Source organism: Triticum aestivum, chromosome 1B (genome assembly GCF_018294505.1).
Source record: "Triticum aestivum cultivar Chinese Spring chromosome 1B, IWGSC CS RefSeq v2.1, whole genome shotgun sequence".
Classification (NCBI taxonomy): Eukaryota; Viridiplantae; Streptophyta; class Magnoliopsida; order Poales; family Poaceae; genus Triticum; species Triticum aestivum.
The window spans coordinates 540,455,129-540,481,417 of record NC_057795.1 but is presented as its reverse complement, the minus strand read 5'-3'; the positions used below and the strand labels follow the sequence as shown (position 1 = coordinate 540,481,417).

The following is a 26,289-nucleotide window of genomic DNA, read 5'->3' as shown; positions in this document are numbered from 1 at the left end:
AGAGTCATGCTAGAGGGTAATTATGAAATTGAGAAATACTTGTGTTGAAGTTAGCAAGTCCCGTAGCATGCACGTATGGTAAAAGTTGTGTGACAAATTTGTTGCATGAGGTGCTCTTTTGATTGTCTTCCTTATGAGTGGCAGTCGGGGACGAGCGATGGTCTTTTCGTACCAATCTATCCCTCTAGGGGCATGCGTAGTAGTACTTTGCTTCGAGGGCTAAGTAGACTTTTGCAATAAGTATATGAGTTCTTTATGACTAATGTGAGTCCATGGATATACGCACACTCACCCTTCCACTTTGCTAGCCTCTATTATGTCGCGCAAATTTCGCCAGTATCATGCACCCATTATTTACCTTCCTCAAAACAGCAACCATACCTACCTATTATGGCATTTCCATAGCCATTCCGAGATATATTGCCATGCAACTTTCTACCTTTCCGTTATTATGACACGCTCCATCATTGTCATATTGCTCTTTGCATGATCATGTAGTTGACATCGTATTTGTGGCAAGGCCACCCTCATAATTTTCATACATGTCACTCTTGATTCATTGCATATCCCAGTACACCGCCGGAGGCATTCATATAGAGTCATATCTTGTTCTAAGTATTGAGTTGTAATTTTCGAGTTGTAAATTAATAAAAGTGTGATGATCTTCATTATTAGAGCATTGTCCCAAGTGAGGAAAGGATGACGAAGACTATGATTCCCCCACAAGTCGGGATGAGACTTTGGACTTTATAAAATTAAAAGAGGCCAAAGAAGCCCATAAAAAAAGAGGCCAAAGAAGCCCACCAAATAAAAAAAAGAAAAGAAAGAAAAAAATAAAATAAAAAAATGAAATGAGAGAAAAAGAGAGAAGGGACAATTGCTACTATCTCTTTTCCACACTTGTGCTTCAAAATAGCACCATGGTCTTCATGATAGAAAGTCTCTTATGTTGTCACTTTCATATACTAGTGGGAATTTTTATTATAGAACTTGGCTTGTATATTCCAATGATGGGCTTCCTCAAAATGCCATAGGTCTTCGTGAGCAAGCAAGTTGGATGCACACCCACTTAGTTTGTTTTGTTGACCTTTCATATATTTATAGCTCTAGTGCATCCGTTGCATGAAAATCCCTACTCACTCACATTGATATCTATTAATGGGCATCTCCTAGCCGTTGATACGCCTAGTTGATGTGAGACTATCTTCTCCCTTTTTGTCCTCACAACCACCACCATATACTACCATAGTGCTATGTACATGGCTTGCGCTCATGTATTGCGTAAGAGTTGAAAAAAGCTGAATCACATTAAAAAGTATGAACCAATTGCTTGGCTCGTCATTGGGGTTGTGCATGATGGGAGTATTTTGTGTAATGAAAATGAAGCATGGCCTAACTATATGATTTTGTAGGGATAAGCTTTCTTTGGCTATGCTATTTTGATAGGACATGATTATTTGTTAGTATGCTTTGAGTATTATCATTTTTATGTTTTATAAGTTTTTATCTTGAATCATTTGGATCTGAACAATCATGCCACAATAAGGAAATTACATTGAGAATTATGCTAGGTAGAATTCCACATCAAAAGTTCTATTTTTATCATTTACCTACTCGAAGACGAGCAGGAATTAAGCTTGGGGATGCTTGATACGTCTCCAACGTATCTATAATTTTTTATTGTTACTTGCTATTATATTACCTGTTTTGGATGTTTATGGGCTTTACTTTACACTTTTATATCATTTTTGGGACTAACCTACTAACCGGACGCCCAGCCCGTATTGCTGTTTTTTTGCCTATTTCAGTATTTCGAAGAAAAGGAATATCAAACGGAGTCCAAACGGAATGAAACCTTCGGGAGCGATCTTTTTGGAACAAACGCAATCCAGAGGACTTGGAGTGCAAGTCAAGAAGCAATCGAGGAAGCCACGAGGGTGGAGGGCGCCCCCCTCCTGCTGGGCACGCCCCCTGTCTCGTGGGCCCCTCAGGCATCCACCGACGTACTTCTTCCTCCTATATATACCTACGTACCCCGAAAACATCAGGGGCAACCACGAAAAGTTATTTCCGCCATGGTAACCTTCTGTATCCGCGAGATCCCATCTTGGAGCCTTCGCCGGTGCTCCACCGGAGGGGGAATCGACCATGGAGGGCTTCTACATCAACACCATAGCCCTTCCGATGAGTTGTGAGTAGTTTACCATAGACCTTCGGGTCCATAGTTATTAGCTAGATGGCTTCTTCTCCCTCTTTGAATCTCAATACCATGTTCTCCTTGATCTTATTGGAGATCTATTCGATGTAACTCTTTTTGCGGTGTGTTTGTGGAGATCCGATGAATTGTGGGTTTATGATCAAGTTTATATATGAGAAATATTTGAATCTCCTCTAAATTCTTTTATGTGTGATTAAGTTATCTTTGCAAGTCTCTTCGAATTATCAGTTTGGTTTGGCCTACTAGATTGATCTTTCTTGCAACGGGAGAAGTGCTTAGCTTTGGGTTCAATCTTGCGGTGTCCTTTCCCAGTGACAGCATGGGCAGCAAGGAACGTATTGTATTGTTGCCATCAAGGATAAAAAGATAGGGTTTATATCATATTGCATGAGTTTATCCCTCTACATCATGTCATCTTTCTTAAGGCGTTACTTTGTTCTTTATGAACTTAATACTCTAGATGCATGTTGGATAGCGGTCGATGTGTGGAGTAATAGTAGTAGATGATGGTAGGAGTGGTCTACTTGTCACGTACGTGATGCCTATATACATGATCATGCCTAGATAATCTCATAATTATTCGCTTTTCTATCAATTGCTCGACAGTAATTTGTTCACCCACCGTAATACTTATGCTATCTCGAGAGAAGCCACTAGTGAAACTTATGGCCCCCGGGTCTATCTTTTATCATATAAGCTTTCAATCTACTTTTATTTGCATCTTTATTTTTCCAATCTATATCATAAAAATACCAAAAATATTTATCTTATCATATTATCTCTATTAGATCTCACTTTCGCAAGTGGCCGTGAAGGGATTGCCAACCCCTTTATTGTGTTGGTTGCGAGTTCTTTGTTTGTTTGTGTAGGTGCGTGGGACTTGTGAGGAGACTCCTACTGGATTGATACTTTGGTTCTCAAAAACTGAGGGAAATACTTACGCTACTATTGCTGCATCACCCTTTCCTCTTCAAGGAAAACCAATGCAAGCTCAAGACGTAGCAGTATGCAAAGGATGACAAAAACGATTCCTGAGCTCTTCGTGATGCTGAAATCAACGAAGGTATAAATCAAGAAAGAGCATTAAGTGTTGATGATTAAACAAGATCACTAGTTTCAAGAAAAGGGCAGAGGGAAAGAAAGGGATCTTCAAGTAGAATGGCAAGCAAGTTGTCACTCCCGTGAAGAAGCACAAAGCTGGACCAAAGCCTGAAACTGAGTTCTTCTACTGCAAAGGAAATGGTCACTGGAAGCGGAAATGCCCTGAATATTTGGTGGATAAGAAGGATGGCAAAGTGAACAAGGGTATATTTGATATACAGGTTATTGATGTGTACCTTACTAGTGTTTATAGTAGCCCCTGGGTATTTGATACTTGTTCAGTTGCTAATATTAGTAACTCGAAACAGGAGTTACAGAATAAATAGAGACTAGTTGAGGGTGAAGTGACGATGTGTGTTGGAAGTGGTTCCAAGATTGATATGATCATCATCGCACACTCCCTATACTTTCGAGATTAGTGTTGAACCTAAATAAATGTTGTTTGGTGTTTGTGTTGAGTATAAATATGATTAGATCATGTTTATTATTATACGATTATTCATCTAAGACAGAGAATAAATTGTTACTGTTTACATGAATAAAACCTTCTATGGTCATACACCCAATGTTGATGGTTTATTGAATCTTGATCGTAGTGATACACATATTCATAATATTGATGCCAAAAGATGCAAAGTTGATAATGATAATGCAACATATTTGTGGCACTGCCGTTTGGGTCATATCGACATAAAGCGCATGAAGAAACTCCATAAAGATGGACTTTTCGAATCACTTGATTATGAATCATTTGATGCTTACAAACCGTGCCTTATGGGCAAGATGACTAAAACTCCATTCTCTGGAACAATGGAACGAGCTAATAACGTATTGGAAATAATACATATCGATGTATGCGGTCCGATGAGTGTTGATGCTCGTGGCGGGTATCGTTACTTTCTGACCTTCACAGATGATTTGAGCAGATATGGGTATATCTACTTAATGAAACTCAAGTCTGAAACATTTGAAAAGTTCAAAGAATTTCAGAGTGAAGTGGAGAATCATCGTAACAAGGAAATAAAGTTTCTACGATCTGATCGTGGAGAAGAATATTTGAGTTAGGAGTTTGGCCTTCATATAAAACAATGTGGAGTAGTTTCACAACTCATGCCACCTGGAACACCACAGCGTTATGGTGTGTCCAAACATCGTAACCGCACTTTATTGGATATGGTGCGATCTATGATGTCTCTTACCGATTTACCACTATCATTTTGGGGTTATGCATTAGAGATAGTTGCATTCACTTTAAATAGGGTACCATCAAAATCCGTTGAGACGACGCCTTATGAATTATGGTTTGGTAAGAAACCAAAGTTGTCGTTTCTTAAAGTTTGGGGTTGCAATGCTTATGTGAAAAAGTTTCAACCTGATAAACTCGAACCCGAATCGGAGAAGTGTGTCTTCATAGGATACCCAAAAGGAAACTGTTGGGTACACCTTCTATCACGGATCCGAAGGCAAGATATTCGTTGCTAAGAATGGATCCTTTCTAGAGAAGGAGTTTCTCTCGAAAGGAGTGGGAGGAAAGTAGAACTTGATGAGGTAACTGTACCTTCTCCCTTATTGGAAAGTTGTTCATCAAAGAAATCAGTTCCCTTGATTTCTACACCAATTAGTGAGGAAGCTAATGATGATGATCATAAAGCTTCGGATCAAGTTACTACCGAACCTCGTAGGTCTTCCAGAGTAAGATCTGCACCAGAGTGGTACGGTAATCCTTTTCTGGAAGTCATGTTACTAGACCATGATGAACCTACGAACTATGAGGAAGCGATGATGAGCCCAGATTCCGGGAAATGGCTTGAGGCCATGAAATGTGAGATGGGATCCATGTATGAGAACAAAGTGTGGACTTTGGTGGACTTGACCGATGATCGGCAAGCCATAGAATATAAATGGATCTACAAGAGGAAGACGGACGCTGATAGTAGTGGTACTATCTACAAAGCTCGAATTTTCGCAAAAGGTTTTCAACAAGTTCAAGGAGTTGACTATGATGAGACTTTCTCTCCCGTAGTGATGCTTAAGTTTGTCCGAATCATGTTACAAATTGCCTCATTTCATGATCATGAAATTTGGCAGATGGATGACAAAACTGCATTCCTGAATGGATTTCTAGAAGAAGAGTTCTATATGATGCAACCAGAAGGTTTTGTCGATCCAAAGGGTGCTAACAAAGTGTGCAAGCTCCAGCGATCCATTTATGGACTGGTGCAAGCCTCTCGGAGTTGGAATAAACGCTTTGATAGTGTGATCAAAGCATATGGTTTTATACGGACTTTTGGAGAAACTTGTATTTACAAGAAAGTGAGTGGGAGCTCTGTAGCATTTTTAATATTATATGTGGATGACATATTGTTGATTGGAAATGATATAGAATTTCTGGATAGCATAAAGGGATACTTAAATAAGAGATTTTTTAATGAAAGACCTCGGTGAAGCTGCTTACATATTGGGCATCAAGATCTATAGAGATAGATCAAGACGCTTGATAAGGTTTTTTTCAATGAGTAAATACCTTGACAAGTTTTTTTGAAAGAGTTCAAAATGGATCAGTCAAAGAAGAAGTTCTTGTCTGTACTACAAGGTGTAAAGTTGAGTAAGACTCAAAGCCCAACCACGGCAGAAAATAAAAAGAGAATGAAAGTCATTCCCTATGCCATAGCCATAGGTTCTATAAAGTATGTTGTGTTGTGTACCAGACCTATTGTGTACCTTGCCATGAGTTTTGGCAAAGGGGTACAATAGTGATCTAAGAGTAGATCACTGGACAGCGGTCAAAATTATCCTTAGTAAGGACTAAGGAAATATTTCTTGATTATGGAAGCGACAAAAGAGCTCGTCGTAAAGAGTTACGTCGATGCAAGCTTTTACACCGATCCAGATGACTCTAAATCTCAATTTGGATACATATTGAAAGTGGGAGCAATTAGCTAGAGCATTGTAGACATAGAATATTTGCAAAATACATACGGCTCTGAATTTGACAGACTCGTTTACTAAACTTCTCTCACGAGCAAAACATGATCACACCTTAGTACTCTTTGGGTGTTAATCACATAGCGATGTGAACTAGATTATTGACTCTAGTAAACCCTTTGGGAGTTGGTCACATGACGATGTGAGCTATGGGTGTTAATCACATATAGATGTGAATATTTGTTAAATCACATGGTGGTGTGAACTAGATTATTGACTCTAGTGCAAGTGGGAGACTGAAGGAAATATGCCCTAGAGGCAATAATAAAGTTGTTATTTATATATTTCCTTACATCATGAGAAATGTTTATTATTCATGCTAGAATTATATTAACCGGAAACTTAGTACATGTGTGAATACATAGACAAAGATGGTTAAGTTTCTACTTGACTAGCTCGTTAATCAAAGATGGTTAAGTTTCCTAGCCATTGACATGAGTTGTCATTTGATAAATGGGATCACATCATTAGGGAATGATGTGATTGACTTAACCCATTCCGTTAGCTTAGCACTTGATCATTTAGTATGTTGCTATTGCTTTCTTCATGACTTATACATGTTCCTATGACTATGAGATTATGCAACTCCCGAATACCGGAGGAACACTTTGTGTGCTACCAAACGTCACAACGTAACTGGGTGATTATAAAGGTGATCTACAGGTGTCTCTGATGGTGTTTGTTGAGTTGGCATAGATCGAGATTAGGATTTGTCACTCCGATTGTCGGAGAGGTATCTCTGGGCCCTCTCGGTAATGCACATCACTATAAGCCTTGCAAGCAATGTGACTAATGAGTTGGTTACAGGATGATACATTACGGAACGAGTAAAGAGACTTGCCCGTAACGAGATTGAACTAGGTATTGAGATACCGACGATCAAATCTCGAGCAAGTAACATACCGATGACAAAGGGAACAACGTATGTTGTTATGCGGTTTGACCGATAAAGATCTTCGTAGAATATGTGGGAGCCAATATGAGCATCCAGGTTCCGCTATTGGTTATTGGCCGGAGATGTGTCTCGGTCATGTCTACATAGTTCTCGAACCCGTAGGGTCCGCACGCTTAACGTTCGGTGCTCATCGGTATTATGAGTTTATGCGTTTTGATGTATCGAAGGTAGTTCGGAGTCCCGGATATGATCACGGACATGACGAGGAGTCTCGAAATGGTCGAGACATAAAGATCGATATATTGGATGCTATGTTTGGACATCGGAATGGTTCCGGGTGAGTTCGGGAATTTACCAGAGTACCGGGAGGTTACCGGAACCCCCCGGGGAGTCAATGGGCCTTATTGGGTCTTAGTGGAAAGGAGGAGGAGGCGGCCAAGGTGGGGGCGTGCCCCCCAAGCCCAATCCGAATTGGGAAGGGGGCCGACCCCCCCTTTTCTTCTCTCCTTCTCCCCCTTCCTTCCCTCTCCTACTCTAACTAGGGAAGGGGGAATCCTACTCCCACCGGGAGTAGGACTCCCCCCTTGGGCGCGCCTAGGAGGCCGGCCCTCTCCCCCTCCTCCACTCCTTTATATACGGGGGAGGGGGGCACCCCATGGACACACAAGTTGATCATTGATCTCTTAGCCGTGTGCGGTGCCCCCCTCCACCATAATCCACCTCGGTCATATCGTCATAGTGCTTAGGCGAAGCCCTGCGCCGGTAGCTTCATCATCATTGTCATCACGCCGCCGTGCTGACGAAGCTCTCCCTCGACACTCTGCTGTATCGTGAGTTCGTGGGACGTCACCGAGCTGAACGTGTGCAGATCGCGGAGGTGTCGTACGTTCGGTACTAGGATCGGTCGATCGTGAATCCGCTTTCGGTCTACGAGGGTACGTGGACACACTCTCCCCGCTTGTTGCTATGCATCACCATGATCTTGCGTGTGCGTAGGAAAATTTTGAAATTACTATGTTCCCAACACCGGGTTCATCCATGCACTTCCTGAGGGAAGTCACCTAAGCTACAGTACAAGCTAGTGTAAAACAAAAAAGGAAAGTCACAGATATTGTAGCGAACACTTTATTTATCTACTCTAGAGGGTACTGTACATAGTTACTGTTGACATAAATAAATTTAAAATTAAATTTATTGCATCATAATTTTGTTTGTATGTAAATTTTGTAAATGTATAAAGTAGATTTATAATTTGCAAATTAATTCAAGTTATTTTAGCCTTAATCATATATTCATATGGATGTGAAGAAGGGAAGTTAGGAAACTGTAGCTTAGGTGACTTCCCTCCTTCATGTTAGAGGATCCACTTCCGTTTTGCTTTCGCGAGAGGCACGATCGTGTCTCTCAAAAATAAAAAACAAACGTGTTTTCTATTCTTTTTTCCTTCCGCAAGAGGCGCGGTTGTGCCTCTCCGAAACGGAAAAAAATAAGTTTTCTGTTTTTTTCCTTCCGGGAGATGCACGTTGTGCTTTCGTGAGAGGCACGGCCATGCCTCTTCAGAAAAGGAAAAAAACCTTGCTCCCGGTTGGGTTTTTTCGTTCTTTTTTTCGTGAAAAAAAGTTAGTCAAAATCTATCAACATGGGGTCTGGTTTGGTTTTGAAGATCACGATGCGAGGAAATTCATCGATGAAAACAGTTTGAGATTTGGACGCACGATTTAAGAGATAAAACGTTTTAAATAAACAGACCTATGAAAAAAGGGAAAACTCTCATATTACGATATACATCGTGCCACTTGTCACAACTATGAAGGCAAGAGCGATCTTTATAAGGAGTATTCCTCAATTAGTGATTTCATGTGTTGCGTTCACGCGTGGGCCAGAAGGTATTCACAAATCAGTACTCCTCCACTCGGGCCGTCGTCTCCCTACCGGCTGCGGACACCGCGTGCTATCTCTGCACATCCGAAGACACCTCTCGTGGCAATGGCACTTCTGCGGCGGAGAACCAGTCACGGCTGCCGGCTGGTGAAAATTTGAGCAGCGGATATCCTCGCTGGGTTGCCGAGTGCTAGTGACAGCCGGCCAAATATCTGCATCAGTCTCAGGCCATGTTTGGATTATCGTTTCCATTCTAAATACACTTGTAAAGAATACAAGCCTCCGCCTATCGTTTTCGTTTCCGCCTAAAAATTGCACTCGGCCGGTAAGTTACACCGGTATAGAAATACACCTGCATCTCGTTACATCCATTCCAAGCACGACCTCAGTTGTAATCTCAGGCTCATATAGTACTGCTCAGCGTAGTTGGCCAGAGCCCAAAGAGCACTCGGCGCAAAGCAGAGCGTCATGGGGGCCAGAGCAACTCACAAGGACATCCAAGGTTTTGCACAGCTGCACATCGGCATATGTAAAAGAGTTTGGTATTTTTGTGATATTTTCCTAAATGACAGTGTCAGGCTTCTGAAACTTCAACCACATCAGCCCTTCCCCATCAGGACTACACCGGGGATTTGCAGCTCAGCGCGACAGTGCAACGCTAAGCCAGGGTCGACACCATGGACGGTGGAGTCGAAAATAGAGATGCTCGACGCCATGATGTGCGGCGCCGACAGGAAGTGGGCAGATGTGGTTTAAATCTAAAAAGTTCGGGCTCATTTTTGTATGGGAAAAGACCCAAAGTCATCAAAGAACTCATGAGACTTCAGTCAGTTATAAGAGAAGAGCCAACCCCGGTCCCTAACAGATCCGATTCATAGCTAGTCAAAATAACATGAATGAATACATGTGAATCACAGATGCATGACGAAGGGAACATGACGATTCACAGCTAGTCAAATCAAAATGACATCAAATGAATACAAGTGAAGCACAGAAGCGTGAGGAAGGGAACATGTCTTACGGGGATGGTGACTCGGCAGTCAGCACTAACCGCTGCTTCTGCACACCTCTCACTTGAAACTATTTTCATCAGAAAAGTCAATCAAGCATGCGTGAGGCGCGTTAATGGCAGCCATTAAGGGTTTCAACTTAGCTGCCCCAACGTACACGATACACTGCACAGAATCAGCGAGTAATAGAACCCATAACACGTTGTGGTTTAGAATTCAGGACTCAGGAGAGTAGTACTCAACACAAAAACTGCTATGGGGAAAAAAGAATGATATACTCTCTGAAAGAATAGCGAGGGTGTGTTTGGTCATGTAACTAGAGCTATGGTATTACAGCCAAAAAAAGCGCAATGTGTACCACTAGTTCGTGGATCAGCTCGTAAACAAAATTACTAGTTGAACACTATTGTACAAACCGTACTAATACAAGCAAGCCCTTGATATTCCAGGATAAGGATCACCTTGTCAAGCATGGATCCGTCGGGTTTCAGGTTAAGGTTGGATACTGTATTTGCTGCAAGCCATTCAGATGAACTTATCTTCTCCCGTTTCACAAGAAAGAACAAGTCCTTCAACATTATGCTGTCGCTTAGTCATCCCAATCTACATCCCATCCGTCTTTGCTATTGGTTGGGGTTCGATTGGTTGGGGATCTCAGGGAAAGGCCATTTGCCGAGATGCTTCCAGCAGGCCCTTTTTCTGAAGGTTTTGCAGGTGCTTCCTCGTCATCCCAGTCATCATCCCATCCATCTTCCCAGCCATCTCCTGTGCTTGTAGTGTTGTTTGCACCCGATGAGTCAGGAGCCTGAGTTCCCATCTCAAGCTGCTGATATGGGACCCCACCATCGCGCTTTGTCCCTGCAAACTTGCAACAAGCAAAGACGGCCCCAACCAAGACAAGCGTGAAAACACCTAAATAGGCTCCATAGATTGGCTTCACAGTCGTTGCATAAGATGTAAGCTGTTGAAATTGTTGTTGCCAATCATAAACTGGCTGCCCGATGCGCAAGACACAATGCTTAGTCCCAACATTTAGCGTAACCTCTCCACCATTTGGACTGCTATAGCTTATGTTAACCTGGCAAATAAAGAATAACAGTTAAATTGACTGAACCACCAGTGCGCCAAAAAGATAACAGATACTACTTGTTAAACTAATGAAAGTTGCATACCCTTCTAGATTCACCCTTGCTGAGAGGTGGCAACGTCTCCGTTATACTTATATCTGATGTTGTTTTGACGTCAACGGTTACGGTATTCTGCCCTGTATTCTGGACTATAAAAAATTGTCCACTTGAAGCTGCGAGAAAAAATAAACATGAAGGTTTCTCAAGACTTATGGCATTGAAGGTCATAATTGATAGTCCATAGTATGACGTAAACCAATTTATAACTGTGAGAAAACAAACATAAAGCTTCGTTAGATTCATTCAAGTAAAAGCCAAGCTAGATAGACCATACTATGAAGCTAGGAGGAATGCTACCATGCGCAAACCAAATTGTTTGTCAAAGTACCAGATGTTATTCTCTGGAGATGCTTAACCTGTACATAAATATTGAATTCAATAAAAGGTGACCAGTATGCCCTGACATGACTGTCCACTAAAGGCACTAAGCCACTAGTTGATGTACATAGTTACTTAGTACTCCCTCCGTTCCTAAATATAAGTATTTTTAGAGATTCCAATAAGGGACTACGTACGGAGCAAAATGAGTGAATCTACACTCCAAAATATGTCTATATACATCCGTATGTAGTTTGTACTGAAATCTCTAAAAAGACTTATATTTAGAAACGGAGGGAGTATTAAACGAAGCACTCTGATCTATTACGCAGCAAAAAAAAAAAAAAAGCTCCTTCAAGCACAATATACCTCGTCAGTACTTCACCGCCTCACTATATTTCCAAATGGACTATAGTTACAGAATCATAATAAGGAAGGCCATGCCAGATTCAACATGGACAATGCATTAAGAAGATAAAAATTGTACAGTACCAAAAGATATGTCAGTATTACTTGTGCGGTATGTAGATTCCATAGACTTCGGTGTCAAAGTAGTTATCTGTTCTCGATAAACAGCACATGGAATGAGTTTCAACAACTTTCTATGTTCTCAGTAAAATTTGATTTGCAGAGGTTCCCTCTGTCTTTGCACTTGAAGGCCAATGTCCAGGGTTAATCTTAAGCACTAGCTACAGCTCAAGCCAACACTCATAAGAATGACTGAAGCATCAATGTCCAAGTTACAAGAAACCTTTATGCATCACCATTCATTACACTAGGTGACATGGAGATTGGAACCGGAAACAACTATATCATGGACATATATTTAGGAATAAGTAAGTCAGTGGCTTGAAGCTTCAAGTTTCGACATGACTAGTAATGTTACCTGTCTTAGACACCTGAAGGCAAGCAGACAATCCTTCAATTGAACATGTGTCTACTGGATCCTTACACTCCTCAGCCACCTCTTTTGATTCAGTTGCGGGCTTCTTGTTTCCTGAACCTCCTCCAGTTGATTTAGGGCTTCCAGGAGGGGGGCTCTCGTTGTGCCCATTCTTCGCTGGCACCGGCTGTGCAGAGACCTCTGCTTCAGCCCCTTTCTGCCCCTTACTCTCTGGCACACCTGATGGTGGCGGTGGAGAATCCTTTGGTGTTTGTGTCGTTTCCGGCGGTGGTGGCGTTTGCGTCGTTTCCGGCGGTGGCGGTGTTTGCGTTGTTTCCGCCGGCGGTGTTTTCTGGTGCTGTTTACCTGTCTCAGGATTCCCCACCGGAGTTGATGATTGTCCCAGTTCTTTCGAGGCGGCACCCTTCTCAGATCCACCTGTAGCTACGTTAGGTACAGGCGCTCCCTGGAGAAGAGATCAAGACAACCACTAAATCAAAGCCCGTCCATATTCTCGGAAGAACGCCGACCCATTCGACAAGACAATACAAGCTATATAGCTAACCCAAACAAGTGCAATCAGCAATCCTCACCTCGCCGGAGCGGGGCTTCTTGCCCTGCAAAACCCTAGCCGCCGCGGGGTCCGGGAGCAGGGCGAAGGCTAGGAGGAGCGCCGTGAGCGCGGCGAATCGGAAGGACCCCATCGAAATTCGGGCGAAATTCCGGCGCGGCGCAGGAGCGGAGGGGAGGCTTCAGCCGGTCCGCTGTCGAGTCCGGCGGCGCGGGGCCGGCGTGGATCGCATCGGCCGCGGCGGGGGGTCCGGGGGGGTCGGGATCTGGAGGCCGCGCGTCGATCGAGATCTCTGTGGCCTGTGGAGTTGGGGCGCTTCCGTCGATGCAGGACCGGCGCGGGGGGAACGAGGAGGCCGAGGAGGAATTGGAAGTTTCGCAGGTCGGAAACGGGACCTGGAGGAGGAGGCTTGGGCGGCCGCGCACCCGCTCGCGCGCAGGTGCTCTGGTCGCGGTTGACTCGAGATTCGGTGGTGAATTTGGACCGGTATGGGGAGGTTTCGCCAGAGATTTTTTCTCTCAAAATAGGACGAACCCCTTTTTTTGCGAATGGAAATAGGACGAACCCATTTTACACATGCAAAATATTAGGACAACTTGCTGAAACTTTGCCTCGAGTTTTGTTGTTGTTAATGAAATTTTGAAAGGAAGACGATCTGTTCTTTTTTTTAAAACTTGAAAACGATTCGGTTTGGGCGACTGATCATGCGTGCAACGTCCCGTCAAAGCGGGATTTTTTTTGTCCCCGGTTTTCTTGCCACGTCGAGCGCGGCCACACCCCGCCGCGGTGTGTCGCGTTTATCCTCTCGTGATAGCTTTGTTGTTACCCTCTGTCTCCTCCCAACCAGGGGCGGAGCTGGGCTCCGGGCATCCATGGCCCAACCCCGGGGCGTGGCTTCTGTATGAGCCCTAGGGTTAGCCCATCAGGGCATCAGCAGTGTATAGAGGCTCAGCTGTCTCTAACCTAGGCCCCACATCTTGCCTCTGAACAAAGCCCAAAATCATGCAATGCATAGCATTCGTTGTTGCCTCTAAAGATCGACCCTAGAGCAAAATAAACAAATAAATATGTTGAAATCTTGTTGATGCTTCTGGGAGAGATCAAACGACAGCCAAATACAGACACGTGGGGTCACATGAGTTGTTTATTACTCCCCTAGCCCTAACCACGCCGCCAGCCGCCCTTCCCCCGCTTCGCCGCCGACGGAGGGGACACCGGCGAAGCCCGCGTGGTCCCTAAGGAAGGTGGCGGCGGGGCGTACTCGTCGTTCTCGCGCAAATCTCGCGGCGGCCGGTGGCGCGCGGCGGTGTTCCGCCGGGGGCTGGCGCCTGCTGCCCGTGAGGCGGCGTCCCTCACGGCGGCGGGGCTGCTCCTGAACGGCGCTTGGTGGTGGCCACGTGGCGGCGCGCAGGTGGGCCGAATCTGGGCTTCCGGTCTGCGTCCTCGTCGTGGCAGCGCTTGCCGTTGCCCTCGGCCATGAGGCGTGGTCCGGGACGGGCCTATCGCCGGTGGTGCTGGCCAGGACGCACGCCGGCAGCGCCCTACTTCATCTCACGTCGTCTCGTTGGCCAATGGTGGTGGCCATCTTCGTCGTCAAAGATGGCCAGCCAGAGGCTTGGTGAGCGGATCTCGAGATCCATCATCTAGTCTCAGCTGCGAGTTGGGGAGACATGGTTGTCGGTGAAAACCGAGCCATTGGCAGGCGATGGCGGCGTTCTACGCCGTTACCTTGATGGAGGGTAACTACTGTCGACCCACTCGTGCTACTCTGGGGGAAACCCTAGGATCTGGTGTTCCAGATCGGGCGATGGCGGCACTGTGGTGTCGTTTCTCTCTTGGGAGCATCGTTTGTGGAGCAGCGCTGGAAGTCAGAGGCAGGAGGTGGAGCGGCTTCGTCTTGCACGGAGCTTCGGTGGAGATGTCAAGTGATGCCTGACCGACAGGTGCTACGCTTTGTCATGCCTGGTCGGCAGGTGCTACGTGAAGGAAATATGCCCTAGAGGCAATAATAAAGTTATTAATTATTTCCTTACTTCATGATAAATGTTTATTATTCATGTTATAATTGTATTAACCGGAAACTTAGTACATGTGTGAATACACAAACATAATGTCACTAGTATGCCTCTACTTGACTAGCTCGTTAAATCAAAGATGGTTGAGTTTCCTAGCCATATACATGAGTTGTCATTTGATTAACGGGATCACATCATTAGGAGAATGGTGTGATTGACTTGACCCATTCCCTTAGCTTAGCACGTGATCGTTTAGTATGTTGATATTGCTTTCTTCATGACTTATACATGTTCCTATGACTATGAGGTTATGCAACTCCCGTTTATCGAAGGAACACTTTGTGTGCTACCAAACGTCACAACGTAACTAGGTGATTATAAAGGTGCTCTACAGGTGTCTCAGAAGGTACTTGTTGAGTTGGCGTATTTCGAGATTAGGATTTGTCACTCCGATTGTCGGAGAGGTATCTTTGGGCCCTCTCGGTAATGCACATCACTACAAGCCTTGCAGGCAATGTGACTAATGAGTTAGTTGCGGGATGATGTATTACATAACGAGTAAAGAGACTTGCCGGTAACGAGATTGAACTAGGTATTGAGATACCGACGATCGAATCTCGGGCAAGTAACATACCGATGACAAAAGGAACAATGTATGTTGTTATGCGGTTTGACCGATAAAGATCTTCGTAGAATATGTGGGAGCCAATATGAGCATCCAGGTTCCGCTATTGGTTATTGACCGGAAACTAGTCTCGGTCATGTCTACATAGTTCTCGAACCCATAGGGTCCGCGCGCTTAAAGTTCGATGACGAATTATATTATGATTTATGTGTTTTGATGTACCGAAGGTAGTTCGGAGTCCCAAATGAGATCGGGGACATGACGAGGAGTCTCGAAATGGTTGATACGTAAAGATCGATATATTGGATGACTATATTCGGACATCAGAAAGGTTCCGAGTGATTTGGGTATTTATTGGAGTACCGGAGAGTTACGGGAATTCACCGAGGAGTATATGGGCCTTATTGGGCCATACGGGAAAGAGAGAGGGGCTGCCTAGGGCAGGTGCGCGCCCCCCCAAGGCCTAGTCTGAATTGGACTAGGGGGAGGGGCTGCGCCGCCTCCTTCCTTCCCTTTTCCCTTCCCCTTCCTTCTCTCCTACTCCTACCATGAAAGGTGGAGTCCTACTCCCGGTGGGAGTAGGACTCCCCCCTTGGCGCACCCTCCTCCTTGGCCGGCCGCCTCCCCAAAGACACAGCAATTGATCATTGATCTCTTAGCCGTGTGCGGTGCCCCCCTCCACCATATTCCACCTCGGTAATATCGTAGTGGTGCTTAGGCGAAGCCCTGCGTCGGTAGCATCATCAACACCGTCATCATGCTGTTGTGCTGACGGAACTCTCCCCAAAGCTCTGCTGGATCGGAGATCGTGGGACGTCATCGAGCTGAGCGTGTGCTGAACTCGGCGGTGCCGTACGTTCGGTACTTGGATCGGTCGGATCATGAAGACGTACGACTACATCAACCGCGTTGTGCTAACGCTTCCGCTTTCGGTCTACGAGGGTACGTGGACAACACTCTCCCCTCTCGTTGCTATGCATCACTATGATCTTGCGTGTCCGTAGGAATTTTTTTGAAATTACTATGTTCCCCAACACTACGCACGACAGTTTTTCCAAATACTTCAAGCTGTGTCGGCTGGTGGTACTTGGCAGCATGGTGCTGAGGTGTATCAGTGGCGACCGCGACGTGCACAGCTGTTTGCACGCAGGGAGGAGGTGTCGTTGGGCGTCATGGTGGCGTCGATGATAGCTAGACCGACCAAGGTTGATGCATCAGTACAGTTCTGAAGATGGAGTCGTGGCAGTTGGCGGCGGCGGCCTCTGAGAGCACGCCGAACCGGCGAGATCCATGCCCCGCAGGCGTCCTGGATGGGTCCTCAGATCTTAGATGTTAGGTTTGGCTGCGATGTCTGTTTGGAATTAGGCCCAGACTATCTGTGCCCCTTCATCAACTGGATAGGTGTAGCGACAGTTTGTTGCTTAGACAGCGGCTTTAGTCTTACTATTGAAAGATCGAGGATGTCGCCTAGAGGGGGGGTGAATAGGCGCTTTAAAATAATTACGGTTAAGGCTTGAACAAATGCGGAATAAACCTAGCAGTTAATTTGTCAAGCACAAAACCTAAAACAACTAGGCTCACCTATGTGCACCAACAACTTATGCTAAGCAAGATAAGCAACTATGTGATAGCAAGATATATGACAAAGAACAATATGGCTATCACAAAGTAAAGTGCATAAGTAAAGGGCTCGGGTAAGAGATAACCGAGGCACGCGGAGATGACGATGTATCCCGAAGTTCACACCCTTGCGGATGCTAATCTCCGTTTGGAGCGGTGTGGAGGCACAATGCTCCCCAAGAAGCCACTAGGGCCACCGTAATCTCCTCACGCCCTCGCACAATGCAAGATGCCGTGATTCCACTAAGGGACCCTTGAGGGTGGTCACCGAACCCGTACAAATGGCAACCCTTGGGGGCGGTCACCGAACCCGTACACTTTGGCAACCCTTGGGGGCGGTCACCGAAACCCGTCAAATTGCTTGGGGCGATCTCCACAACCTAATTGGAGACCCCGACACTTGCCCGGAGCTTTACACCACAATGATTGAGCTCCGAACACCACCAACCATTTAGGGCGCCAAGGCACCCAAGAGGAACAAGCTCTAGGGTGCCCAAACACCCAAGAGTAATAAGCTTCTCAAGCTTCACTTCCACGTATCACCGAGGAGAACTCAAACCGATGCACCAAATTCAATGGCAAGGGCACACGGAGTGCCCAAGTCCTTCTCTCCCAAATCCCACCAAAGCAACTAATGCTAGGGAGGAAAATGAGAGGAAGAACGAAAGAAGAACACGAAGAACTCCAAGATCTAGATCCAAGGGGTTCCCCTCACTTAGAGGAGAAAGTGATTGGTGGAAACGTGGATCTAGATCTCCTCTCTCTTTTCCCTCAAGAACTAGCAAGAATCGTTGGAGGGATTGAGAGTTAGCAAGCTCGAAGAAGGTCAACAATGGGGGAAGAACACAAGCTCAAATGATAAGGTTCATTGGAAGAAGTCCCCCTTTTATAGGAGGGGGGAAATCGAACCGTTATGCTCACAGCCCGCACAGAGCGGTACTACCGCTCCTACAAGCGGTAGTACCGCTAGGGAGGCAGAAGCCCAATGAAACAACACTGCAGAGGGGCAACAAGGTGGTACTACTGCAGGCGCGGTACTACTGCCTACCCTTGCGGAACTACCGCAGAGGTAGAAAACAACTGCCACACAGGTGCAGCACACAGCGGTATACAAGGTGAGGCAGCGGTACTACCGCTGGGTATAGCGGTACTACCGCAAGTCCACGAATGTAAAAAATCACTGTCGCGCCTACATCCGCTGGAGCTAGCTACGAGAAAAAGGCGGCACGGTACTACCGCTCACAGGGAGCGGTACTACCGCATAAGGGCGGATGTAAAAAATTACATCTGCGCCTACTGCCACACGCAACGGCGTGAGGACACGAGGCAGCAGTACTACCGCTCACCAGGAGTGGTACTACCGCGTAGGGCGCGGAAGTAAAAAAAATACTTCTGTGCCTACTTCCGTGCGCGCCAGCATTCTGGGCTAGAGGCAGCGGTACTACCGCTCACCAGGAGCGGTACTACCATTGGCCCCTGCGGTACCACCGCTCCCTTGAGCAGTACTACCGCATGCCACAGAGGTTTTAGCACTTGGATGCCTACAAAACACAACTAAAGACAACAGACGGGACCAATAAAACCAGAACTGCATAACTTCTACAAAAGAGCTCCGAATTGAGCAAACTCAAGCTTGTTGGATACAAGACAATGAGTAGCATCAAAACAGCGACAGGGGAGGTATGCCTAACCAAAAGAGGATAGAAACCTCCAACAGAGAAGAGCCGGCAGAACCTCCAAAATTGAAAACATCATAGAAGATGCAAGTGAACTCCGTTTTCGATGAACTCGAGCTTGTCATAAAAATCACCATAAGCTCCAAATCTCTCAAGGAGAAGAACCAAACAAGAACCAATAAAGATGATGCAAGGATGCAATGGTTTGAGCTCTCTACGAACAATATGATCAAGCAACTCATCGAGAGCCCCCCTTGATAGTACGACAATCGATCCTAAAACCCGGTCTCCCAACTACCACCATGAGACCGGTAAAATAGAAAACCTATCAGGGCAAACCTTTGCCCTGCACAAAGTCCACTTGAGCTAGATGATGACGATCTTGACTCCCTCAAGTTGGACCACCTTTCTTGATTGTGTTGGCTCGATGAAGACTAGATGATTGCTCCCCCATAGACCACTATGGGTGAGCCACACTTCGGCTCATCTTCACAAGTCCATTGTCACCACAATGGACGGCAAGCTTCAAGCACTTGATATCTTCGTGATGCATCACTTGAACTTGCACACCGCATCCTAACCCCACAAAGAACTCTCACGAAGACCATGGGTTAGTACACAAAGCATAATTGACAATGCTTACCATACCATGGGATCACTTGATCCCTCTCGGTACATCTTCTACGCTTTGTGTGTTCATCAACTTGATTCACTCTTTGACTTAGTCTTGATCAACCTCTCACAAGACTAATCTTTTAGGTAATTCCTTGAATAGCACCTCGGTCGACACAAACTCTCCTTGAAACCAACACATGTACTCCAAGAAAAGCCTATGGACAAACCCTTCAAATATAACTCAAGGCAACCATTAGTCCATAGAGATTGTCATCAATTGCCAAAACCAAACATGGGGGCACCGCATGTTCTTTCTAGTGTGGTATTACTTTGTAAGGTCTTGTGAGAATAATTAATAAAGTGGCCGTATGCATCACCCAGATGCAAAGGCCAGGGGTCATCCTCCTTTTCTAAAAAAATGAGTTGTTTATTACATGAAGGTTGCCTCCAAATCTAGCGACCATGCTACGCGCAAAAGCTTTAGAGGCGGACATTTGCAGTGTATGGAGGCGGCTAAAAATCCTTAGAGCATGTCTAGTAGAACCCTTAAACCTTCAAATAAACAGAAATAACCATTTTTTATGGGTTGAAATGAAAAAGGCAAATAATAGAACCCCTAAACCCTTAAAAAAATTACGGATTGGATCTAGGGTTGCCCTCCCAATCTGTAAAAGTGAGGATTGGAGAGGGCAACCCACCTACAACCCGCACTCCACCGGTCGTTGCGCGGGAGGGAAATTTCCCTCGTGCGCTCCCTCCCATCGGACGCCTCGTCGATCCCGTCGCCCCCGCGGCAAGCCATGGAGGCGCCGCCGGACTCCTCCGTCGCCCCGACCACCCCGCCCGCGTCCTCCCTCCCTCCACCCATCGCCCCGCCCCCGGCCTCGGCCTCGGCGATGCCTGCGCTGGCCCCGTCCTCGCTCCCTCCGCCCGCGTCAGAGGTGCCATCGGTTGTGGCCATCGGTGCGAAGAGGCGGCATGCTGGCCAGCACGTCGTCCTCCCCTAGCCCGCCCCGGCCGTCGCCCCAATCGTAGTGGTGCCGAAGGTGAAGAAGGCCACCTCCAGGAAGAAGCCGACGCCCGCCCCGTCCGCCCCGGCCCCCGCACCTCCGCCCGTCGTGCACGAGGTGCTCGGCCGAATGCCTGCCCCGCCAATGTCATTCATGGGGCTTCTCGAAGAAGCGGAGGTGGACATCGGGGCTCCTTCTCCCGAACCCTTTGGGTTTGGTGATGACTTGCAGGAAGAGGGTGATGAGGAGGAAGGGGAAGATGAGGAGGAGGTGACCGAGATAGAGGAGGAGGCGTTCGCCGCCGTTGCAAAACCCACCATGCGCCTCGACAAACTATACGAAGATATTCTCTTGGTTCATGCTTGGGCACATGTGGGGTTGGATGCAAGCCCCGGTACCGATCAAAGCGGTAAACGCTATTGGCAACGCATAGAGGACGTCTATTGCAACATCAACCCGAAGACCGGTGGGTACATCCCTCATAGTTACCGGTCACTTCAAGGCCCGTGGGAGTTGATGAAGCCCCATTGTGCTTGTTGGAGTGCGGCAATGGACCAAGTGAAGGATGCACTGACGAGGATACAGACCTGGGGTGGGGTCATAGGCTCGACCCATACGTCCTACCCAAGGTCCCTGATACGTCTCCGTCGTATCTACTTTTCCAAACACTTTTGCCCTTGTTTTGGACTCTAACTTGTATGATTTGAATGGAACTAACCCGGACTAACGCTGTTTTCAACAGAACTGCCATGGTGTTGTTTTTTGTGCAGAAAATAAAAATTCTCGGAATGTCCTGAAACTCCACGGAACACCTTAGAAAAAATAAAGAAAAATCCTCACAAAAGATGAAGACCAGGGGGCCCACACCCTACTCACGAGGGTGGGGGGCGCCCCCCTACCTCGTGGGCCCCCTGGTGGCCCTCCGACGCCAACTCCAACTCCATATATTGGCTTTCGGGGAGAAAAAAATCAGAGAGAAGAAATCATCGCGTTTTACGATATGGAGCCGCTGCCAAGCCCTAATCTCTCTCGGGAGGGCTGATCTGGAGTCCGTTCGGGGCTCCAGAGAGGGGGATTCGTCGCTGTCGTCATCATCAACCATCCTCCGTCACCAATTTCATGATGCTCACCGCCGTGCGTGAGTAATTCCATCGTAGGCTTGCTGGACGATGATGGGTTGGATGAGATTTATCATGTAATCGAGTTAGTTTTGTTAGGGTTTGATCCCTAGTATCCATTATGTTCTGAGATTGATGTTGCTATGACTTTGTTATGCTTAATGCTTGTCACTAGGGCCCGAGTGCCATGATTTCGGATCTGAACCTATTATGTTTTCATGAATATATGTGTGTTCTAGATCCTATCTTTCAAGTCTATAGTCACCTACTATGTGTTATGATCCGGCAACCCCGAAGTGACAATAATCGGGACCACTCCCAGTGATGACCATAGTTTGAGGAGTTCATGTATTCACCATGTGCTAATGCTTTGTTCCGGTTCTCTATTAAAAGGAGGCCTTAATATCCCTGAGTTTCCAATAGGACCCCGCTGCCACGGGAGGGTAGGACAAAAGATGTCATGCAAGTTCTTTTCCATAAGCACGTATGACTATATATGGAATACATGCCTACATTACATTGATGAACTGGAGCTAGTTCTGTGTCACCCTATGTTATGACTGCTACATGATGAACCACATCCGGCATAATTATCCATCGCTGATCCGGTGCCTACGAGTTTTCCATATACTGGTTTACGCTTATTTACTTTTTTGTTGCTACGGTTACAATCACTACAAAATACCCAAAAACATTACTTTTATTGTCTTTACTTTTGTTACCGTTACCACTACTATCATATTACTTTGCTACTAAACAACTTGCTGCAGATACTAAGTTCCAGGTGTGGTTGAATTGACAACTCAGCTGCTAATACTTGAGAATATTCTTTGGCTCCCCTTGTGTCGAATCAATAAATTTGGGTTGAATACTCTACCCTCGAAAACTGTTGCGATCCCCTATACTTGTGGGTTATCAAGACTAATTTCTGGCGCCGTTGCCGGGGAGAATAGCTCTATTATTTGAGTCACTTGGGATTTTTATCTGCTGGACACTATGAAGAACTTGAAAGATGATCGAACTACTATTTTGCCCTCAACTACGAGGGGAGGTAAGGGATTGCCATCTAGCCTTGCACTAGATTCTCCTTCTGTTATGAGTAAGTTTGCGACACCTAATCCTACTACTGCTATTAATTCTGATATGTCGCATGTTATTGATGATGCCACTTCTGCTATGCATGATACTTATGATGAAACTACTTCTATGTTTGATACTACTGTGCCACTTGGTGAATTACTTGATGAGAAAATTGCTAGGTCTAGAGAAAGAGAAATTATTGAACCCGAACACGATGATGTTAGTGATGATGAACCTATGCCTGTTATTCCTGAGGGTTATCTTTTTGATGCAGAATCTTCTGCAGATATTTTCGCTTGCCAGGATAGATATGAACTTAATGTTGGGGAACGTTGCAGAAAATAAAAAATTTCCTACGGTTTCACCAAGATCCATCTATGAGTTCATCTAAGCAACGAGTGAAAGGAAAGATGCATCTACATACCATTTTCTAGATCGTGAGCGGAAGCGTTCAAAAGAACGGGGTTGAGGTAGTCGTTCTCGTCGTGATCCTATCACCGGAGATCCTAGCGCCGAACGGACGGCACCTCCGCGTTCAACACTCGTACGGTCAGCGTGACGTCTCCTTCGTCTTGATCCAGCAAGGGGGAAGGAGAGGTTGATGAAGATCCAGCAGCACGACAGCGTGGTGGTGGATGCAGCAGGACTCTGGCAGGGCTTCGCCAAGCTACTGCGGGAGGAGGAAGAGGTGTAGCAGGGGGAGGGATGCGCCAAGACTCAGGGTGCGGCTGCCCTCCCTCCCCCTCCTTTATATAGGCCCCCAGGGGGGGCGCCGGCCCTGGAGATTCAATCTCCCAAGGGGGGCGGCGGCCAGGGGGGGTGGAGTGCCCCCCAAGGCAAGTGGTGCGCCTCCCCCTAGGGTTTCCAACCCTAGGCGCAGGGGAGGCCCAAGGGGAGTGCACCAGCCCACTAGGCGCTGGTTCCCCTCCCACTTTAGCCCACGGGGCCCTCCGGGATAGGTGGCCCCACCCGATGGACCCCCGGGACCCTTCCGGTGGTCCCGGTACAATACCGAGTGACCCCGAAACTTTCCCTATGGCCGAAACAGCACTTCCTATATAAATTCTTTACCTCCAGACCATTCTGAAACTCCTTTTAACGTCCGGGATCTCATCCGGGACTCCGAACAACATTCGGTTTGCTGCATACTCATATTCATACAACCCTAGCGTCACCGAACCTTAAGTGTGTAGACCCTACGGGTTCGGGAGTCATGCAGACATGACCGAGACGGCTATCCGGTCAATAACCAACAGCGGGATCTGGATACCCATGTTGGCTCCCACATACTCCTCAATGATCTCATCAGATGAACCACGATGTCGAGGATTCAAGCAAACCCGTATACTATTCCCTTTGTCAGACGGTATGTTACTTGCCCGAGACACGATCGTCGGTATCCCAATACCTCGTTCAGTCTCGTTATCGGCAAGTCACTTTACTCATACCATAATGCATGATCCCGTGACCAGACACTTGGTCACTTTGAGCTCATTATGATGATGCACTACCGAGTGGGCCCAGTGATACCTCTCCGTAATACGGAGTGACAAATCCCAGTCTCGATCCGTGTCAACCCAACAGACACTTTCAGGGATACCTATAGTGCACCTTTATAGACACCCAGTTACGTTGTGACGTTTGGTACACCCAAAGCACTCCTACGATATCTGGGAGTTACACGATCTCATGGTCTAAGGAAGAGATACTTGACATTGGAAAAGCTCTAGCAAAATGAACTACACGATCTTGTGCTATGCTTAGGATTGGGTCTTGTCCATCACATCATTCTCCCAATGATGTGATCCCGTTATCAACGACATCCAATGTCCATAGTCAGGAAACCATGACTATCTGTTGATCAACGAGCTAGTCAACTAGAGGCTTACTAGGGACATATTATGGTCTATGTATTCACACGTGTATTACGATTTCCGGATAATACAATTGTAGCATGAATAAAGACAATTATCATGAACAAGGAAATATAATAATAATCCTTTTATTATTGCCTCTTTCCAATAGTCTCCCACTTGCACTAGAGTCAATAATCTAGTTACATTGTGATGAATCGAACACCCATAGAGTTCTGGTGTTGATCATGTTTTGCTCGCGAAAGAGGTTTAGTCAACAGATCTGCGACATTCAGATCCATATGTACTTTGCAAATGTCTATGCCTCCATCTTGAACATTTTCACGGATGGAGTTGAAACGACGCTTGATGTGCCTGGTCTTCTTGTGAAACCTGGGCTCCTTGGCAAGGGCAATAGCTCCAGTGTTGTCACAGAAGAGTTTGATCGGCCCCGATGCATTGGGTATGACTCCTAGGTCGGTGATGAACTCCTTCACCCATATTGCTTCATGCGCTGCCTCCGAGGCTGCCATGTACTCCGCTTCACATGTAGATCCCGCCACGACGCTCTGCTTGCAGCTGCACCAGCTAACTACTCCACCATTTAACATATACACGTATCCGGTTTGTGACTTAGAGTCATCCAGATCTGTGTCGAAGCTAGCATCGACGTAACCCTTTACGGCGAGCTCTTCGTCACCTCCATAAATGAGAAACATGTCCTTTGTCCTTTTCAGGTACTTTAGGATATTCTTGACCGTTGTCCAGTGTTCCTTGCCGGGATTACTTTGGTACCTTCCTACCAAGCTTACGGCAAGGTTTACATCAGGTCTGGTACACAGCATGGCATACATAATAGATCCTATGGCTGAAGCATAGGGGATGACACTCATCTCTTCTTTATCTTTTGCCGTGGTCGGGCATTGAGCCGAGCTCAATCTCACACCTTGCAATACAGGCAAGAACCCTTTCTTGGATTGATCCATTTTGACCTTCTTCAAAATCTTATCAAGGTATGTGCTTTGTGAAAGACCTATGAGGCGTCTCGATCTATCCCTATAGATCTTGATGCCTAATATGTAAGCAGCTTCTCCAAGGTCCTTCATTGAAAAACACTTATTCAAGTAGGCCTTAATGCTGTCCAAAAGTTCTATATCATTTCCCATCAAAAGTATGTCATCTACATATAATATGAGAAATGCTACAGAGCTCCCACTCACTTTCTTGTAAACGCAGGCTTCTCCATAAGTCTGCATAAACCCAAACGCTTTGATCATCTCATCAAAGCGAATGTTCCAACTCCGAGATGCTTGTACCAGCCCATAAATGGATCGTTGAAGCTTGCATACTTTGTTAGCATTCTTAGGATCGACAAAACCCTCCGGCTGCATCATATACAGTTCTTCCTTAAGATGCCCATTAAGGAATGCCGTTTTGATGTCCATCTGCCATATCTCATAATCATAGTATGCGGCAATTGCTAACATGATTCGGACGGACTTTAGCTTCGCTACGGGAGAGAATGTCTCATCGTAGTCAACCCCTTGAATTTGTCGATAACCCTTAGCGACAAGTCGAGCTTTATAGATGGTAATATTACCATCCGCGTCCGTCTTCTTCTTAAAGAT

The 26,289-nt window shown here is 46.1% G+C and overlaps 1 protein-coding gene across 1 annotated transcript; it reads right to left on the bottom strand.

Annotated features, from left to right (window-relative positions):
- Nucleotides 1-10,344: 10,344 nt before the first annotated feature.
- LOC123137003 (nascent polypeptide-associated complex subunit alpha, muscle-specific form) lies at nt 10,345-13,516 on the bottom strand. Its single transcript, XM_044556534.1, has 4 exons — nt 13,072-13,516; nt 12,482-12,944; nt 11,263-11,390; nt 10,345-11,168 (listed from the first exon to the last, which is right to left on the bottom strand). The coding sequence occupies exons 1-4, from the start codon at nt 13,180-13,182 to the stop codon at nt 10,680-10,682; spliced, it is 1,191 nt and encodes a 396-aa protein (XP_044412469.1). The 5' UTR covers nt 13,183-13,516; the 3' UTR covers nt 10,345-10,679.
- Between the last annotated feature and the right edge of the window lie 12,773 nt (nt 13,517-26,289).